Genomic DNA, 21,690 nt, shown 5'->3' on the forward strand with positions numbered 1-21,690 from the left:
CCCGTAAACATGAGGACCCCTGTACACCCCTGTATCAAATGTTCATGGTGTAATAATTACTTCCCGTTGTCCGCACTCGCAGCTCATAGGGCGGCCTGCCTTCCAGAGGGCCTTGGGACTGGATCGAAAGATATATCTACTAGAAACAATGGTAAGTACTTAAATGTTTGCGTTACTTTATATGATTGTCATAAAAAATGTGGATGACTGGAGGGGGGTAGAGAGCTGGGCAGCATGGTCAATATCGACTTTAGTCTTTCTATCTTTTTTTCAGAAGAGACGTCGTCGACTAGCTCTGATCGATCAGATGTCGGTTTCTCTCAACCAGACCCCAGCGATATTGGAAGTTGTTCTCCACGGGCGGGTCTCAGCGACGAAGCCAGTCAAAACCAAAGGTAGGTCAAAACCTAATATCTTCTGAAATGCAATATTGTTAAAATGTGTTTTACAAGAGACACATTTTCCATATTGTATTATAAGTGTCACATTAAAATATGTGCGGGATAGAGGGGTTCAAAAAATTTCATTTGTGTTTCGTATTCCTTAAGGACTATCTCCGAAGAAGGCGGGTCTGGTAGGCTCAGCCATTGGCCCTCCTCTTCAGCGATCGGTAGTGGACGAAAACGAAAACAAGCGAATACAGGAACAAACGGTAAGTTTCTACGTTTTTTATTGCGCACACGTCTGTTCTAAGGAAAAAATTGTAATTTCACTATTTTCTCTAATATTATTTTACCTTTCTTCAGACACCTGCAGGAAAAAGCAAGCCCGTCGTGAGGGATTCTCCCGTCCAAACAGTTCTCCACAGCCAGGACCCAGCGGTTATAACCCGGGACGGCCGACAACAACACCCTCACCAACACCCGGTGAAATAAGCCAACATTTCAACGGGGCCTTAACAACGATCGACGTGCCCGTCCCACCAGCAGACAACGGCGACATTGCATCATATTTCAACAACAACACTGACCGTCTTCGCGAGGCAGTAGAGTCTGTATTCCAAGGTTGCCAGCAGGTTAGACCTCCTTCTTTTAAAGTGTACGTTGACATGCATCTGCGTTTAGTCAGAAGACCCTGACGGTGGAGTTCAATATAGAGATATGTATGAGAAGTCATATGCAGGTAATTAGCTATGACGATATAGATTCATATGTACGTGAACTATCCGAATATTTTGTTAATCGGTTTGAACATGACATGTCGGACGAAGAGGGCAGTGGATTTACGTTAGATGAAATAGTTAGCGTAAAATTTTCCTTCTCTCTTATAATGCTGCACAATAGTATTGGAGAGTATGTACCCTATCCTAAGGGTGTTCCAGGGAAAACACAAGTTCTCAACCCTTCAGGACCCACGGACTGTGTTTTCCAAGTTCTAACAGCTTATCGCTATCTAAAGTCAAGAAATGTAGTTCCATCGGGCAGACAATGGGAGAATGCTTGCTTGGCCTCTATTAATACGGGTAACATTCCAACCCCGGTATCCTGGGAAGACCTCGGTCGGCTTGAAAGATTAAACAACATAAGTATTCGCGTTTACTGTCTAGACAACGTTGAAGACAAAAAAGGCGAACTAACTCTAGTCAGAAAGGGGCTCAAAGATCAAGAAGTTGTTCATTGTCTGTTGTTGGGGAACAGACACCTAGCTCTTATCCAAGACTTTGACGCATACATGAACCTGTTTACCTGCCAACGTCGCGGGAAAAAAATGTTTTGCGATATCTGCCTGTGCGCCTGTGAGAACAAGACAACGCTTGCTGAACATGTGCTAATTTGCCCAACGATGATCACAAGACTAAGATTCCCACCCGCGGGTTCTACTGTGAAATTTATTAATCATGCTAAGGCATATGAGCCATCTTATTTAGCATTCTATGACTTTGAGAGTATTCTCGTACAGCCTTCTTCGAATGTGTCTGGATGTGTAGAGACATCACTTTGCCATAGCGTATGCTTACATTATAGTGAATAGAAACGGAGAAACAGTACAAAGCGGATCCTATTGTGGAAGTAATGCTGTAAACCATTTTATTCATACAATGCAGTGTGCCTGGAAAAAGTTGAAATTTTCTAAAGGCTACAATAAAATCAACATGACCGATGAAGATACGACACGTCACAATGAGCAAACTCACTGTCTTCTCTGCAAACAGGGTTTTTTAAAAGGTAAAGGAGTAAAACATCATGACCATGAAAAATCAGGAAACAATTACATTGGAGCTTATTGTAATAGATGCAACCTCCAAATGAAAAATCACAAATTGCAGCTCACTCTCATTGCACATAATGCTAATTACGAAATGTCGTTAATCCTGCGTGAATTAACGATACCTGACTTGAAAATCAAACTAAGACCAAAACGTTCAGTTCACAAATACCATGAAGTCATCATAAATGACTTGAGATTTATTGACTCGTATGCCTTTATGTCTGGTTCGCTCGCGGCTTTAGCGAACCAATTCATCAGTAATGGGAACGAACCCATATGCACACAACAGATGTTGAAAGATGTGCCAGCACCTGCGTTGCCATTATTGATCAAGGGAAAGCAGGTGTTTTGTTATGACTATATGGATTCGATGGAACGACTTTCTGAGACACGTCTTCCATCCCGCGAAGATTTTTTCAATTCGCTTCAAGAAGCAGAACATGCTCAGAATGTTTGGAAAGTAGCTGGGTGTCAGAGCCTGAAGGACTATTTGTTGCTTTATGTAAAAGTGGATGTTGGCCTTCTATGTAATGTCTTCCTAGAGTGGAGAGGTATTTTGAAAACCCAGTGGAGGTTGGATATTGTAAATTATGTTAGCCTGCCAGGATTTGCCTATGACTCCTTTCTGCTAAAAACACAGCAGGAATTAGAGGTGCTTAGTAGCCCAGACATATATCATTGCATTCAAACAAATGTGCGTGGGGGCTACACAAGTGTTGTGCGTCGTTTTGTACGCGCCAATAACATCTACACGAACCCTCAGTTTAATCCAAAACATGATAGAAGCACTTTCCTTTCATATCTTGACTTCAACAGTCTTTATCCCACTGTAATGCAAGAGAAGTTGCCATGTGGGGATATGAGAAAACTAGATGAGACAGAAATGCAGTCGTTTTTGAGCGGGGGCTTGGTCAATCAAGCAACCGATGGCGATTTTGGATATCTCATTCTGTGCGATACTGAGGCTGTCTCACGTGAAGTCGTTGAGAAAACGGATGACCTCCCACTGATCATCAGAAGACACAATATCACCAACAGAGATATATCGTCAGTCACACGCGAATGGTATGAAGAAGAAAACCGTCCAGCACCGTGTAAGAACATAAAACTGATTGGAACACATGCTGCTCAGGAGAAAATGCTATTTGCTCTGCCCCTCCTTAAACTACTTATTCGACTAGGCCTGGTTGTTAAAAAAGTGCATGCTATTTATACGTTTAAGCAAAGCACTTTCTTGCGGACTTCATTCAGGATAACATAGAAGCCCGCAAAGTGCTACTTGCCCTATCAAGAAAAATGCAATCAAGTGTATTTCAAACAGCATTTTGGTCGATTCCTGATGAACGTGGCCAAATATAGTGAAGACATAGATATTGTCACCAACCGCGAAAAGTTTTGAAGCTGGCCCGAAGTCCTTACTTTAAACGCGTTGTACCTCTCAATGATGGTCATGTAGTTGTAACTCGCCATAGGAAATATTCACGGGTGAATCATCCAAACTACATTGGCTACTACATCCTAGAGCTGTCCAAGCTGCGACTATATGATTTCTATTACAATGTGTTGAAGGCTCATTACGGAGATCGGGCGAAACTAGTGTATTGCGACACTGATTCCTTAATAACAGAAATTGAAACTCCTGATCTATTAACAGAGTACTCGCAGGAACCCTTCAAAAGCTATATAGACACAAGTAACTTTAGCCCCTCACATTCCTTGTACAGCACAGACAACAAAGGAAAGCTTGGATTTCTTAAGTCTGAAGTGGGGGAAAGAACCATCTCAGAATTTGTAGGTGTAAAACCAAAGTGCTACTCCATCCTCTTGGCAGACGGTGACCGGTTGAGTTCAGCTAAGGGCGTTCCAAAGTTCATAAAGAAGAAAATTGCTCATCAGCGATACAAAGACGCCCTATTCCAGAAGCAAACATTTACCTTTGACTATCAGGGATTCACAGTGCGCAATGGACGAATGAGTACAGTAAAATATCCCAAGAGAGGGATATCTGTAGTTGAGGACAAAAGATACTACATTAGCACCTTGGAGTCACGATCTTACGGTCATCCCGATAATTCTATAGGGATAGAGGAGGAAGAGCAGGAGGAGGAGGTAGCCCAGATCATGACACTGTCAAACGAAGAAAATTTGGAGGAAGGCGATGAAAGAGGCATAACAGAAGCGAGACTAGCCGAGGTAATGGGTGGGCAAGAGATCGGTGAAATGGGAGAACTAGAAGAAGAAACCTATGAATTGTGGGGAGAACGGGATGTGCTGGTCGAGCAATATTTTCCCTTGATAAAACGGGTAGAGGCGGATGATGACATGTTAATGCAAGCCGTGGAACAGGAAGAAATAAATCAAATGCTCTCATCATCCCCCCTTGAATATATGCTAGTAGATACAGACTTTTCAGAATAAATTGTAGTTGTTTATAAGATAGGGACTGGTGTGAATGTTGTATATACTGTGTATAGTGTAAGAATTTGCCTGCTATTTTTATGTTAAATATAAAATATATGTAAATATATTCTGTATATAGGACTAATGTTGGAGCCTATGATATTATAAAATTGCACATTATGAATCTGGAATCATAATTTGACCAAATTCCAATAAACATTGAGTTTGTTGACTTGTTTATATGACCTTTATAAAAAAATAAAAAAATAAAAGAAACGGACGAAAAAAACACAATAATTGTCTTAAAATTTATTCGTTTTGTGGAAACATGAATAAAACGCTTTTATGTTTCGATCCGGCTCATGCATAAAAGACTGCCCGCCAAATCAGGCGGGCGGCGGCGGCTACGGCGGTAGTGAGAGGTGCGGCGACAGGATGCGACAGGATTGCTCGGGGCCCGGGACGGGGCGGGGCGGGGCGGGGCGGGGCGGGGGCTGCACGGGGTAGTGGCGGTGACGAGTGAGGACCTGTGAGTGGAGCCAGACCTCTGATTTAAGCATGGTATACACACACCCCACACCAAGATAAAGTAACTAGAAAATTATTTATGCTTAGAATAGCTTCATGGAATGTAATACAATTCAATATGAAAAAATCAATAAGTCAATACTTACTTTTTATGAACACGTGTTAAATGTTTGATGACATACGGGCATTATAAACTTGCTGTAAGCGAATCGCATCACGTGTTCATCATTCCTCGAATATTCGGTCTTGGAAAACTCCATACATATTTTTTCAAGAGTTTCTCTTACACCCAAGTGCGAAACATTGTAGGCAAAGTACATGGCATAAGCCCCGCACACATCGCTTCGCGTGCTTTGAAGTCGAAATGCATTTTATACATACTGAGCCAGCGGTAATCAATATATTTGAAATGATCAGAGTATAATTTTGGATCGAGAGCATAACTATCTAGGAACACTGCCATGCCCGGTTCATAGTAGAGACAAATCCAGTGTCCCATTTCTCTTTTAGAATAACTTGGTAGCGTATTGACGATGCACACTATAGGTTTTCTATATCGAGGTATAGAGTTTACCTCGTCTGCCAATAACACGCCTAAAAACAAGGCTTGCTTTCCTATGTGCCCCTTCAATCCTCTTTCAATCTCCATGTTGTTCATCGCACAGCCGCTTCAAGCGCGCACATCACACTGCAGCCGTCTTTCAGAATTAACTGTTATTATACCCACTGTTTCGCCAAACAGTATCAACAGACGGTTCTCGTTTTCTCCCTTGCTTAGATTCAAGCTAAGTCTAAGCCCCCCATTCATTTCAACGGGCAAATTATCATTCAAGTTTTCAGCACGCAAATCAAATGTGCAAATCATTGCCCCCTTGCCGAAAATATCCTTTCCGATTAAATGGTCTTTGTGAAAACCAAGTGCATCCAAAGTACGATGGTAGAGCTCAGCATAGTCATGAGGGAATTTACTAGGAATATTATACATGGTTCTACCATTAACACTTAAGCTTATTTGACTTATATCGCCATGGCTCAAATACAATGGATTTAGCGTATAGTCGCCAGAATGAGCTTCCATGCTCGTTATAATAAGTGAGAGTTTTTTTTCCGGAATAACATTACCCCACGGTTGGTCATACGTTCCTGAGGTTTGGTCTTTGGCTAGCACATAGGTTTTCAAGAGGGTTTTGGTAAATGTCGATTTTAAAAGATTCCCTGTGGCGAGAGACGCGTTCAAAGCATGAAGTGCATTAGGATAAGGAAACAGTCGCGTATAAAGCAGCTTGGCTGAATCTATATGCAGACGAATGTTATCGCCAGTTGGAGAATTTAGCAGCCATGCATTACTAGATAGTTCCATTCTGAGTCTAATCGAAATACCATCGAGCAAGTAACTGTCTAAAGAACTTATATCCAGAAGAAGCGGGGTACAGAGTTGTATACCGTGAGTCTTAACCCGCTTCATAATGGTCTTGTGTTGCGCGCTGGCATTGTCAAAGTATTCAGCTGTTACTTTGGAAATAAAACCGTTCTCTGGGATGGTAATATTAGCATTGGCTCCAATTGTATTCAATTTGTTGGGCGACAAAGTATTCAGCATTTTAACGTATGACGTGTACCCATAAAGTACATTATTGTCAACAGCTACATCTCCCAAAAAACATTGCACTGATTTGAATAGGCTGTGCGCGGTATTATTTGCAAATTCAACGTGTTGAGCGTCTTCGAGAGGAGTAGTATTGTCTGGCTTAGTTAAGAGTAATGAGGTGTGCAACACCAATTTCCCCAAATCAATAAAACTGCCAAGTGTTCCAGGAATGAGAAATTCTATATATCTATCGGATAATTTCATATTGAATCCGAGGTTAGTAGGTAAAACATCAGCATCATAACGGGAGGCAATCGTTGTTTCCAATAATCTCATTTTGTTAGGGCGGGGAAACAATTCACTGACACCGGCGGCATATTGCCCCAGGGGAGAACGCGGGTTCCCGACACCAACCGCGCTGGTGATGCTCGCCATACTGCTCTTAGTTCAACAATGATTACAACTCGGTAAAGATGTCCTTTTTATAACACCTTTTCCTCCCGACTCGCTTGACTTTCTTTTTCCCGCTTCCTCTAGTCAATTTCATTGCAGCTTGCTTTAAGGAATTAATTCCATGCTTTTTTTATAGAGCTTCTCAAGTTGCTTCCCTGTGAAATATCATCTAGAACGTTGTTTCCAAATGTTCGAGCTGAAAGCTCTTTTAGCGAGTCCAGCTAAAACCGAGAATAAACCCCCGCCTCTGTGATAGCTTGGTTCATAAGAAAGTGTGACTATATCATCAATACCACTCCCTCGGGATGATATCTGTTTGCCATTCGAAAACAGGGTATGATATTCTGCTACGGAAGGAGGGATGAATGTAACCCGCATGGTGGCGGCGAGGAGACTGTCTTTTCAAATGGACAACATTCCTATTAATACAGCAAAATGTACTCAAAGATTCAACGCGATCGGATATGAAGTAAACATGTAACAGGGTATCCTTCTTCGAAATGCATAGGACGACCTTTTTGATCTGTGAGTTTAATAGAAATCGAATCAATTACTTTGGATTTAAGGGACTTATATATAGTTGGATGCACGCCTTTTGTTAGACCTCCGGAGAGCGAAAAGGCATCAAGAATATTTACATTTTTCCCTGCATACCTAGAGGGATTGACAAGGTCAGTGTAAATGAGAACACACTGTACGTCACCATTTCTCAACAGAGGGGCATGACCATGTAGCGGAACAAGAACGTTTTTTTTTTTGTTCTTCATGTGTACCCAAGGAAGAAAACACAGCATAACCTAAGTTGGGGACAAAACCGAGAACCTGGGCCAGTCGCGCATCAAAGGAAACCTTAATAAATACAACTTGTGGATGATAACCATCGTAGCAGAACAAAGTTAAATGATCATTTGTGGAGCTAAATGCAAGAACCTCTCTAGAATACGCTAGTAAATGGTAGTTGTATCCATCGACCATCTCCTTTATCAATGTCGTTATTATACCGTTAACACACATCAGCAAATACCCAGTGTCATTATACAAGATATTAGCATTAATAGCCTTTGACAGTGTGCGTCTTTCAATAGCTTCTGAATCTGGCGTTGGTCTTATACCACATTCAAGATGTATACTACACTCTGGTTCACCCGGTTTAACAATGTAATACCGACGGGGAAGCAACACGTTCAGTAGACCGACTTCATATTCCACGTCCTTGTCTAATGTTAGAGTTTGCATATTATTAGTAAAGCTAGTGCTGGAATTGGGGTAAATTTCCCCATCCGCAATGCTGGTAACATATATATGATGTGACTCCATTTAGAGCAAGCAAGACACTAGCAAAAATATTATAATTATTTCATTATATAGAGGTAGACATGACGAGATGCCAATTACATATTGAAGGTAAATCATACTAAACATCATTACATTGTTATTTATTGACATATTTTACATTTAGTGATGTACATAATTATTGGGAATTGTCTGGAGCTATAGTTATTCAGGACCCACGTCGACTACAGCACCGTCCCGTTTTCTTTTCCATTCGTCAGCCACAGCATCGTCCTCTGTATCCACCAGTTTCCTCTTCCTGTTTCGCTCGGGAGACACAGATAGAGTTAATTTTGTTTCAGGCTCATCGCAGGTCCACCATCTGTCCAGGATGACGCACGATATATTATGCAGTTGGAGTTCAGCCGCAGCCTCTTGGAGATGCGGTTGGTAGTCAGCTTTCCACAACACGTAAAGAATTCCAGCGCTTGCAATATTGTATGGGAAGAAGACACTTGTAATGTTGCTTTTAATCACCCATTCTACCAGTTTTGTGATGGACTCTTTAAACCAGCGGAGGCGGTTATCATAACTGTCTTCCTTTACCCCACGAATGAAATTTTGATCTCTTGACGTCTGAAGATATCCTTGGTTTATAGGGTTATTTTCCAGTTCGCGGCCAGGAGCATATTGGGTTAGGATACTCGCCACATAAGGGAGATTTTCACTCGGAGGATAGCGAATATGCAGACTACCGGGAATACCACGATCTTCCCAGCGACACCTGTTCAGTTGATAGATCGGGCTTCTTTCGCGGTAGAGATTACTGTGCGGGTATAATCCACGTAGGCGTCCAGTAAACCCTCTCTTTTCGTAGCAGGAACTGCAGTTGAGGGAAGAAACGATGATGGTCTTGTTGTTGCGGTAGATGTCATCGCCAGGAGAACCGTCTTTGTAGTTGAACACGTAGGCGTCCGACATGGTGTCCTCTGGTATACTGGTGAGTGATGAATAGTACCGCTTCAGCTGATGGCGAGGGACGAGTAGCGAACCATCGTCCCATCTGCTCTCTCTTATAAGCCCGCTCGGGGCACCACCGTGTCCGAGCGTGTTCGTCCTCGCCTCCGGCATTTCTCTCTCCATGACGTCGCCGCCCCCGCTGTATAAGTCGCGCGTCCAACGCGGTTCAGTATCTACAACGTCCATGATTCTGTTTCTTTCTTGAATCACAATGTAGGACTGCACTAGCACATTGGAAAAGCGGATTTAATATGGGTCCCATCTGTAAGTTGCCAACGATGGTTGTTTGGTGAAACCAGATCCCTGAATCTTTTGCCGCACGCGCGTATTTTTTATTTCGCTAGGTAGTACACCCGTGGCGTCAATGTGTTTTATATCAGCAATGTCAGCAATCGTTGGTTTTTGACTTGCATTAGAGAGTAAATTCAACATGTACAGGATATTGGAGGATCGAACAGAAGACAATAGGTTGCCTCGGCTATCCCATTTTACGATGGGATTGTCTTTTATTCGTTCTAGCATCATATTGACGTATGGCACGTCGATACTTTTAACATACAGAGGTATTAAATTACTTATTTCAGGATTGGAGGATATCTTGTTCTCCCTAATCCCTGTGACTCTAAGTTCCACGGGTGGTAGTTTTGTGGTTTTGTATACACCAGATCGCGATATTTTCTTTTTTTTGTAACTTTTCTTTCTTACAGAGCGAGACGACGGGTTCAATCTTGTAGGAGTGCTTGGTCTTGCAAAATGGGACGACACGACAGGACCGCTGCTGCTTGCTGGCACATGTTCAGAGACCGGCATATGATCGGGATGGGTCGACTGCGGATTGAAACACGATTGGCCGTTGACCCCCGGACTCGTGGAGTTGGCGCATTTAGGCTTAATACCCGTTAAAACACGCTCAGCGGTAGACTCAGGAACAAGATAATACGTGCGCATTATCCAAATAATTTTCCGATCAAGGAAGCGGCAATAGGTAATATAGCAGCTAATATATTACCACCCCGTCTCGATGTCAATATAAGTCTTTTCTTATGGAGAGGAGTTTTCTTTCTAGCTATGGCACGTATGTCTTCTCGATAGTTACGTAATTTCTTGATAACTTTGTTATTGAGGGTGAGGTGCTTCTTTAACAAATTGGAAAATATTTCAGATATACAGTTCAATTGTTCTCGAGCTGCTTGCTTAATAGCACGGTTTCTATCTTTTACTTTTAATTTCTTCAAAAGTAAGACAAAGTTTTTGTGTGCACTGAGGAGTTGTGTCTTTTAAGCATTTTCTACAATATCATTAGCGTCAATCCAGCTGTTGAATGAAGCAGGGTATCCCAACCACGATACAAAATACTGCTTTTTTCCTTTATTTTTTCGTGAACGCAGTATTTTAATATCGTATGTCTCAGGCAGAGCGCTTAAGACGAGCTCTGGCGCGTAGAATATCCCCTGTATTGGTTCTCCAGACAAATCTTCTAAGATTTTATGCGAAAGAGCTCGTGAGTATTTTGCTGCGTGTATCCTTTATGGAATACAGAGGAACGAGCACTTCCAACAAGGCGAACTATTTCCCAAACTGCCAGTAGAGATCTGATGGAAGACGTTGGTTGCTTCGGGTTTTTATACATTGCGTGGAATTGCCGTTTGATTGCAGATGGGTTTTTAAGTTATGAATATCAATGGGAGTTTGTTTGTTCTTCAGTCCAGAATGGGGCGAGCGGTTGTAGGCACTGACCATGTTTTGCAGCTGATCAATATATCTTGAAGAATTTTGAGACGTGATGAACTTGTAGATGCGTGCTTTAAGTGTACGAATGGCCCGCTCTGCCAAGGCTGCTTTGATCTCACTTGAGTACACACTGTATAGCTTAATGCACCGGGAACATAAATAGTTTCTTACTTTTCGATTCCAGAATTCTGTGCCCAAGTCGGTGTTTAATCTTCGTAAGCCTTCAGAATCTTTATTTTCCACCACTTGTTTAAAGGCCACGAGCATAGTATTTGCGTCTTTATTCCGACACGGGACAACTTGCATATACCTAGAAAACACGTCTATGCATACTAACAAGTAGCCTATGTTATTATTTTCCTTTCTTATATGTCTCACGTCTGCTAAATCGGCAGCCATGATTACTTTGGGTTTTGAGGCTATTATCTTTTGCCGGGGAACTTTTTTAGTCTGTAGCTTATGCAATGTATATGTTTTATTGCTTCTCAAAAAGTTGAATACGTCATCACGTGTTATTGCCGGATTTATACTTTTGCTTTCTCCATAATTTCGCCTGAGAGCTTAAACCATAGGGTTCGTTATGTTGGGAGTATAGTGCGTGTAAGAGTTCCTTCTTCCTGGAGTTCACCATTGGAATACGCGTTCACCTGTGGGTTCTCCAACAATGTTTGAGCGAAACTGTAGGGACTCAGGAGTATTTATACCCAAATCAACAAGAAGATATCCATAAGGACGTGAATATACAGCATATTTATATATATCTACAAACTGGTTTGCCTTCTCTTTCCCGAATATTTGTCTGCCCAGAGTGTGAATTTGAGATAAATCGCGCTGTCTTAACAAGAGGAAATGAGAACAGTTCAGGCTAATATTCCTTGCATGCTTTCCACCCATATATTGATTTTGAGTGATAAATATGCATGAAATATTGTTGTGCCGTCCGCGAGTAAAAGCATCAACCACAATTTTGTTCCTTACAGCATCAATGAAAATATCGTCAAGTACATACAATGTCCCTCTCTGATCAAACGTATCCTCGTTGGCAATTGGATCAATTATTTCAGACGACACTATAACTTTAGGTCCTATTTCTTTATTTCTTTGAAGAGGATGAGACGTTAAGCCACATATGACAATTTTTTTGAACTTTTTATGATACTTCAGAATAAGCTGCTGTACGAGTTCCGATTTTCCAGAGTTGCTATATCCTGCAACTATTATGCGCGCAGGATATTGGAAAATATCGAGAAGGTTCTCTGAATATGTCTCAGTCATAGCGGAAACTCTATTAATGATGGTAATTATTAAAGTATGATGCTTATATAGCACAGAATATGTGTGTGTGTGTGTGTGTGTGTGTGTGTGTGTGTGTGTGTGTCTACAACAAGAACAACAACAAAAACAACAGCAGTTACCCTCACTTTGTGTATGCCCCCACTTCCGTCACTTCCGTGTGTGTGTGTGTGTGTGTGTGTGTGTGTGTGTGTGTGTGTGTGTATACAACAAGAACAACAACAACAACAACAATAGCAATTACCCTCACTTTGTGCATGCCCCCCACTCCCGTCACCCCTGCTGACGGCCCTCTGACCGTCTTAACCCCACTCCCGTCACCCCCCCCGCTGACCACCCTTTCTTCCGTCACCTCCCCCCGCTGACCGACCTACCCCCGCTCCCGTCACCCCCCCGCTTCCGTACGCTAGCCCGAGAGGGGGGGGGGTTAGGGCATGTGAAATAGTGAAAGAAAAAAAATTGGGGGGTGTAAGGGTGGGGTAGGGGGGGTGAAAAAATAAAATAGATGTGGGTAGGGGGGTGGGGGTCTGATACCCCTCTTCCGTAACCCCCTGCTGACCCCCAACCCCACTTCCAGTCCCCCACGTCCAATTACCCCCACTTCCGTACATTTGTTACTACTCACCTGTCTTCCGTCTGAGCAGTCAGATTCGGAAGGCTCCTTAACGATGCAGTACGTGACACCCGGACAAAAAGTTGCTCTGGGCCGCATCTCTCTACCCCGCCCGTGTAAATAGATGACATGAATTACAATCAACGCCAACCGGGGAACCGCAACTAACACCACCGTAGTTACTTAAACTCAAGATAAGCTAAAAGTCCAAAGTTTCAATGCGCGTAGCCTAAAAAATATGTTTGAAAAATTGAGATTTGACATAATTGCTATAACCGAAACATTTATTGATCCCAAAATTATTGATATAAGTTCAGAATACAACATAGATGGCTACGGACTCTTCAACACAGATCGAGTCAACCGTAGAGGTGGTGGTGTCGCCCTTTATGTCAATAACTATTTGCAACCTATTAACAGAACACCAAGAGACATTAACGCAGAACATTTGTGCGTGCGAGTAAACATTGTAAAAAAATAATCTAAATATATCCGTCACCTACAGGCCTCCGGGTCAGTCACTCGAAGATGATGTTGAAATGTACCACGTTTTAGGGCAGTCACTTAATAACAGCGATTCACTGATATTAGATTTTAATCTTCCTCATTATTGACTGGGCGACACTGTCGAGTACAGAAGGCGAGTCACATAGAATGATCGAATTTTTAGAAGATAATTAGGTACCTACCTAAGACAAATGGTTACTGAGCCAACTTGGCAAAATAACATACTAGACCTTGTTTTAGTGACCCAAGATAATCTAGTCAGTAATGTTACAGTGGGAGAATATTTCGTTTCTTGCGATCATAAATTAGTGTGCGTCGACATTAGAACCCAAACAACAGTGACTGAAAATAAAGTGATGGTGCCCAACATCAAAGGAGCAAATTTCGTAGAAATCCCACAAAAGATAACAGAAATACTACTATGAGATGATTGCAACGTAGAAACCTGGCTAAACTTTAAAATCAATTACTCACTCGGCAGGACACATTTGTCCCATTTTGCGAGACTAGCGAAGTAGCACTAGAAGTCCATATTGGTTTAATAGCGATATTAAACATTCTGTGAATGAGAGAAATTTGTCTTACAGACTAAAAAAAAAAAAAAAACACGCCCGAAAATATTAGATTTTATCAAGAAGCCAGGCGGCGAGTAAAAAGATTATTATGTCAGGCAAGCGTAGATATGAAGAAGACATTGAAGCCAACTGTAAAAATAATCCGAAACCTTCTTCAATTATATGAACAAGAAGGCGATCAGACGTGGAACTGGACCTCTAACTGTGGCGATGAATTAGTGACTGACCACCAACACGTTGCTAACTTGTTAAACAATTATTTTTCCTCGGTATTTAATACTAGCAGTCTTCCCACTACTACCGCCAACACCAGCGACGACAATAGTACTAACGTAAATCTCATTCATGCATTCAGTAACTTTGTAATAACTACCGATAAAATCCTAAATACACTTCAATCCCTTAAAACAAATAAAAGTTAATTATCTGACAAAGTACAATAAAACACTCAACCTTCCTTAGTCTCTTAATCTTATCTTAATCTTAATCGTATGGAGTATGCATCTCATGTGTGGGGGGGCTCCACTCACACAGCTCTTCTGGACAGAGTGGAGGCTAAGGCTCTTCGTCTCATCAGCTCTCCTCCTCATACTGATAGTCTTCTACCTCTTAAATTCCGCCGCAATGTTGCCTCTCTTTCTATCTTCTATCGATATTTCCACGCTGACTGCTCTTCTGAACTTGCTAACTGCATGCCTCCCCCCCTCCCGCGGCCCCTGCACTCGACTTTCTACTCATGCTTATCCCTATACTGTCCAAACCCCTTATGCAAGAGTTAACCAGCATCTTCACTCTTTCATCCCTCACGCTGGTAAACTCTGGAACAATCTTCCTTCATCTATATTTCCTCCTGCCTACGACTTGAACTCTTTCAAGAGGGGTATCAGGACATCTCTCCTCCGTATTTGATCTTGCTTTCGGCCACCTCTTTTGTTTCTTTTTAGGAGCAGCGAGTAGCGGGCTTTTTTTTTATTATTGTTTTCTTTTTGTGTGCCTTCAGCTGCCTCCTTTGTTGTAAAAAAAAAAAAAGGCGAACGTTCTGTCAGTCCCCTCACCCCCGACCCCTAGACCTGTCACCTCGCAGGGCTTAGTGAGTCAGACGGGCTTGTCACGGCCTATCTCATGTGCATACACGTATATCCTAAACTACTTAGAGACACAAAGAGCGCAATACTCTCCTCTCTCACAACCGTATTCAATATGCCCTTGCGACAAGGCATCGTCCCTTCGGATTGGAAAAAGGCTAACGTAACACCGATATTTAAGAAAGGAGATAAAAAAATACCACGTAATTACAGGCCCATTAGTCTAACTTCAGTTGTAGGAAAGCTACTCGAGAGCATAATTAGAGACAAAATTGTGAGTTACATTGAAAGCCACTCATTAATTACGATTCACAACATGGCTTCCGTAACAAGAGATCCTGCCTATCAAACCTACTGACCTTTTATAATGACCTCTTCTCAGCTTATGACGTAACCAAATCATTGGACATAGTCTATCTTGATTTCCAGAAAGCGTTTGATAAAGTTCCACACCATAAATCGTTTTATATATAAAAAAAAACTTGGTATTGACGGTAAAGTACACCAGTGGATCGCGAATTGGTTGAGCAACAGACAGCAAAGAGTGGTGATATATGGATTTAACTCAGAGTTGGCGCCTGTCACTGGTGGCGTCCCTCAGGCATCGGTTCTTGGTCCAGTGCTCTTCATTATTTACATCAACGATGTGGACGTTGGACTCAATAATCTCTTTAGTAAATTTGCAGACCACTCAAAGATTGGTAACTCGGTTTTCACTGACGAAGACAGACAAAGCCTCCAAGAGGCTAGCTTGGTCAGCTAGCTTGGTCTGATAGATGGGAGATGCCCTTAATGTAGATAAGTGCCAGGTTCCTCAAGTTGGAACAAGAAATATAAGGTTCGATTACGAAATGCATGGCGTTAAACTCAAAAGCGTTCAGTGAGTCAAGGACCTGGGTGTCAAAATCGCGTCAAACCTCAAATTCGCCCAGCAATGCATCGATGCAGCAAATAAAGCGAACAGAATGCTGGGCTTCATTGCAAGAAACTTTATATTAAAAAATAAGGAAGTAATACTTCTGCTTTACAATAGTTTAGTCAGACCCTACTTTGAATATGCGGTGCAGTTTTGGTCTCCTCACCATGCAAAGGACATTGCTCGATTAGAAAGTGCTCAATGTCGGGCAACAAAAATGTTCCCTTCCTTGCGCAACAAACCTAACGACGAGAGGCTCTCAAACCTAATCATGTTCTCTCTTGAGAAACGTCGCCTCCGAGGAATACTAATCGAATGTTTTGGAATACTCAATGGCTTTACGAACGAATGTGGACAAATCAAAATTGTTTATGATCGATGACACTTTGCGAACGAGAAATAATGGCATAAAACTTAAATGTAAACAAGTAAATTCAGACTGCACCAATTTTTTCTTCACCAACATTGTAGTGCGAGAATGGAATCAGCTTCCACTTTCAGTGGTTCAGTGCAACACGATTGACTCCTTTAAAAACAAGCTCGACCGACACTTCCTTCAACTAGATACTTACTAAATAGAAATCCAAAGTTTTGGAGGTGTCTTATTAACCCCATTTAACCGCAAAAAAAAAAAATTCTCGGGAGATCCCCCCATAACGCAAAAGTCAGCGGAAAATGCACTTTGAAACTGAGAAAAGTCATAAAAGATGTTTTATAGAAAATTTTCTGGCGCACCCTGCTGTGAAATCCGTTTCTTTCTAGGTTTTCGCATTTGGCTAGAATTCCATGATTTCCCCCCAAATTCAACTTTTTACTGGTGTGATGTACAGGAAAATTTATTGAAGAAAACTTGCTTGTTTTATCATGATGGAGTCTGAAAAATATAGTTTATAATCTTTTACCCAGAAATTTACTGTCTACAGAAAGTCAAATTTGCAGTGAAACTCGAAAAATAATTTTGGTAAATTTTTGCAGTTTTTTTTTTTTTTTCATTCTGGAATGAATCTTATTGAATAAAAGTTGAAGAAAATCATCCTTATAGAACTCAAATATGAAATCAGATTATGATTTGGACTGACCGCTTGGCTGGAGTTTCCTTACGGCGCAGTTGATTATCTCTTGGCTTTTCGTGGGTGCTGCGGGAGTTACCAAACTTCAGCCTCCCAGCTCAACGTCCTTTTTCAGCTGCCTCTTTTCCTTTCGCTTATCATAGGCCATGGCGGTGGGGACGAGGAGGATGAGGATGGCGGAGATGGAAACAGTGGCGCCGATGAAGTACAGACTGATGGTGTAGCTGCCACTAAAGTCACGGAGAGCACCTGTAAAAAGGAAAACTTTAAGTAAACAATACTCCATTCACGGTCCTTTGGCACAAAAGTCTATCCTCCCTTTCTATGAAGTAAATATCATTGGTTAGTCCCGCCCCTTCTCCAACTCGGGCTGCATGTGACTGGTGGGTGCTAGGAAAGGCTAATCATTGGTGGTGGTTTGTTGTTGCTGTTATCATTAGTAGTAATTGTATCGTTTTAGGGCGAAGAGTAAATGCTTTGTCAGCCTCTCTCACTCACTCACTTATTTATTTTTTTACTCTCTCTCTCTCTCACACACACACACACACACACACACACACACACACACACAGACACACGGCCCGGCAGCTCAGTGGATAGAGCTTCTGTCTCAAAACCAGAAGGACCGGGGTAGGCGGTGGCTGAACAGATAGCGAGACGGCTCCGCGTTCAGGAAGACGCGAGTTCAATCCCCGATCGGTGCCACCAAGCTGGGATTTTTCAGGTGCCGCCGAGTGGCTTAAACTACCCACATGCTGTCCAGAAGACCACCTATCAACCCGGACTCTAGACTATAGGATTAAAGATGAGCTCCTGGAGGGCAGCATAAGCCAATGAAAGATGGCGCCACTATAAACACTCGCCTGCGCCAGAACGGGCTGGGCCGACCATCAGGCACCACCGGGAAGAAGCCTTGGGCCGACCATCAGGATCCACTGGAAGAAGCCTACCGGCGCAATAGGCCAAGACGTAAAAAATAAACAAAACAAAAATTCCCCGGCCGGGTTAAAATAAGTTGGGTTTATCTTTCTTCACGTGTAGCCCCTGTTCACCTCGCAGTGAGTAGGTACGCGACGTCAGGCAAGGAGTTGTGACCTCGTTGTCGCGGTGTGTTGTGTGTGAGTGGTCTCAGTCCTACCCAAAGATCGGTACTACGAGCTCTGTGCTCTTCCGTAGGGGAACGGCTGGCTGTTTCGAGAGAGACCCGCAACAGACCAAGAGGTGAATTACACACACACACACACACACACACACACATACACACACACACACACACACACACACACACACACACACACACACACACACACACACACATATCCACACAAACACACACACACACACACACACACACACACACACACACACACACACACACACACACACACAGACACACACTACTCTAGATCACGTATTTGTGTCTAAAGTTATTAATTATTACTTTAATTGAAAGAAAAATAAATTGTTTTGCTTGTTCATTGCTTATAAAAAGCCTTTTGACATGGTGTGGAGAGATGGGTTGTGGTACACGCTTGTTAAAAATGGGATTACTGGTAAAGTTTACACTTTGGTTGAGAATGTGTGTAATAGTAAAGTCATGTGTTGTTGTAAATCAAGGAGTATCGTGTTGTTGTTGTTTTTATCGCAAAGGGGTGAGACATGGGGAAAACCTTTGTCCTTTATTGTTTTCCCTGTATATAAATGCCTTTGAACCTAAGTGAAAACTGCACACACTTGAATTTTAATGATGACTGGTTAGATCTTTATCTGAGAATAGTTGGGCTAATGTATGTCGATGTCACCTATTTCGGGGAAGGTGAAGAATGCACTTTAAGGCGATGGAGAATTACTCTAATCAGTGAAAAAATGGTTAATATATATATATATATATATATATATATATATATATATATATATATATATATATATATATATATATATATATATATATATATATATATATATATATATATATATATATATATATATATATATATATATATATATATATATATATATATATATATATATATATATATATATATATATATATATATATATATATATATATATATATATATATATATATATATATATATATATATATATATATATATATATATATATATATATATATATATATATATATATATATATATATATATATATATATATATATATATATATATATATATATATATATATATATATATATATATATATATATATATATATATATATATATATAACCAACTGTTTCATTGTCTCATCTACACCAGAGAGTAGTTCAGCATGCTCTCTAAAGACAGATCCTCTTCTAACCACACCACACTACATTCACACAACACAGACACCTTTTCCCAAAATTCAAAATTCAAAATGGCGTTCAATAACTATAACTCGGAGTCCCCACCTGGGGGGGAACCACAAATTCCCCCAGAGAGGACTCCCCTTCTGGCTGCCGACCTGAGTGGGGTCTTGATAACTCCTCCAAACTTTTTCTTCTCAATCTCTGCAACATACGCAGTCTTCGTTCTAATTTTCATTGTGTGGAACACCATCTCTCCTCCTCTAAACCTCACTTTCTCTTCCTCACCGAAACACAGGTTTCTGAGGCTACTGACAGTAATCTCTACTCTGTTCCCTCCTACTATCTCTATCCTAAATTTCAAACATAAGCTAGATGTTGCGCCTACGTGCACAACGACATTACTTGCTCTCGTGCCCACAACCTTGACTCTTCAGAATTTTCCACCCTCTGGCTAAGACTTCATTGTTATTCTACTACTAAATACATCTGTGCTGTTTATCTCACCTAACTCTACTAACTATGTAAAATTCTTTGACTACTTGAACTCTAAAGTGGAGCACATTTTGACCCACTTTACCTTCGCTGAAATCTCCATCTTGGGAGATTTCAATGTTCACCACTAGCTTTGGCTTTCATCCTCTTTCACTGACCAGCCTGGTGAACAAGCTTACAACTTTGCTCTCCTCAACGATCTAGAGAAGTTGGTTCAGCACCCTACACGTATTCCCGACCGTCTTGGAGACCGGCCCAACATACTAGATCTCTTCCTTACCTCTAACCCTTCTGCTTACTCTGTCAAACTGTTCTCTCCGTTGGGCTCCTCCGATCACAACCTTATTTCTGTATCCTGTCCTATCGCTCCTGTACACCCTCTGGACCCACCGAAGAGGCGATGCTTCTGGCATTTTGCTTCAGCTCGGTGGGACGACCTGAGGATGTACTTTTCCGATTTCCCGTAGGATAATTACTCCTTCCAGGAGAGAGACCCCTCTGTGTGTCCCCAGCGCTTCACAGAGGTGATTGTCTCTGGAATGGAGGCAAACATCCACGTACTGTTTCTATTCCTCAAGCTAAAAAGCTTTGGTTTAATCACGGTTGTTCTCGTTCTATCAAAGATAGAGAAAACAAACAAAACGTACCAGAGCCTTCGAACTCCGCTAACTATAATCTTTACATTTCTGCCCGGAATCGTGCCAAATCTATTCTCCGACTCACCAAAAACTCCTTCATTGATAGAAAACGCCAAAACCTTGCTTTTTCTAATTCTTCCCGGGACTTCTGGCATCCAGCCAAAAACTTCTCCTTTAACTTCACTTCTTTATCTTTCCTTCTTCTCCTTGGTCCTGACGGCAACACCGCCTTCTCATGTGTCTCTAAGGCTGAACTCTTCTCTCAAACTTTCTCTAAAAACTCCACTCTGGACGATTCTGAGCATATTCCTCCTACTCAACTCAATTTGACTCCTTTATGCCTGTTATTAAGATTCTTATGAATGATGTTTTCTATGCCTTCTCTAGCCTCAACTCTGAGAAGGCTTATGGACCTAATGGAGTGCCTCCTATTGTCCTTAAAAACTGTACTTCCGTGCTGACACCCTGTCTGCTCAAACTCTTGCGCCTCTGCCTTTCAAGATCTACCGTTCCTTCCAGCTGGAAGTATGCCTTCATACACCCTGTGCCAAAGTAGGGTGACCGTTCCAATCCCTCAAAATCCCGACCTATAGCTTTACTTTCTTGTCTATCTAAAGCTTTTGAATCAATGCTTAACCGGAAGATTCAAAAGAACCTTTCCACTTCTGACCTATCTGATCGCCAGTATGGGTTCCGCAAGGGGCGTTTTACTGGTGATCTCCTTGCCTTCCTAACTGATTCTTGGTCATCCTCTCTTAGCCGTTTCAGAAACTCTTTGCTATTGCGCTGACATATCAACAGCCTTTGATAGGGTCTGGCACAAATCTTTGCTTTCCAAACTACCCTCCTACGATTTCTATCCTTCTCTCTGTTCCTTTATCTCCAGTTTCCTCTCTGACCGTTCTATTTCTGCTGTGTTAGACGGTCACTGATCTTCCCCTAAACCTATTAATAGTGGTGTTCCGCAGGGTTCTGTCCTATCTCCCACTC

At 41.7% G+C, this 21,690-nt stretch overlaps 1 protein-coding gene and 1 long non-coding RNA gene across 2 annotated transcripts in view; one reads left to right on the top strand and one right to left on the bottom strand.

Annotated features, from left to right (window-relative positions):
- The first annotated feature begins 273 nt into the window (after window positions 1-273).
- LOC126981692 (uncharacterized) lies at window positions 274-776 on the top strand. Its single transcript, XR_007734047.1, has 3 exons — window positions 274-395; window positions 549-652; window positions 747-776. It is a non-coding gene; the product is annotated as an uncharacterized LOC126981692 (long non-coding RNA).
- A 4,128-nt stretch (window positions 777-4,904) lies between these two features.
- LOC126981691 (monocarboxylate transporter 4-like) overlaps window positions 4,905-21,690 on the bottom strand; it is a 35,624-nt gene continuing 18,838 nt past the window's right edge. The window contains exons 6-7 of the mRNA XM_050833113.1: window positions 17,269-17,508; window positions 4,905-5,135 (exon numbers count right to left, since the gene is read on the bottom strand). Of these exons, the coding sequence (XP_050689070.1) occupies window positions 17,345-17,508 (164 nt within the window). The 3' untranslated portion in view covers window positions 4,905-5,135; window positions 17,269-17,344. The remainder of the gene's footprint in view (window positions 5,136-17,268; window positions 17,509-21,690) is intronic.

Source organism: Eriocheir sinensis, chromosome 49 (assembly GCF_024679095.1).
Source record: "Eriocheir sinensis breed Jianghai 21 chromosome 49, ASM2467909v1, whole genome shotgun sequence".
Classification (NCBI taxonomy): domain Eukaryota; kingdom Metazoa; phylum Arthropoda; class Malacostraca; order Decapoda; family Varunidae; genus Eriocheir; species Eriocheir sinensis.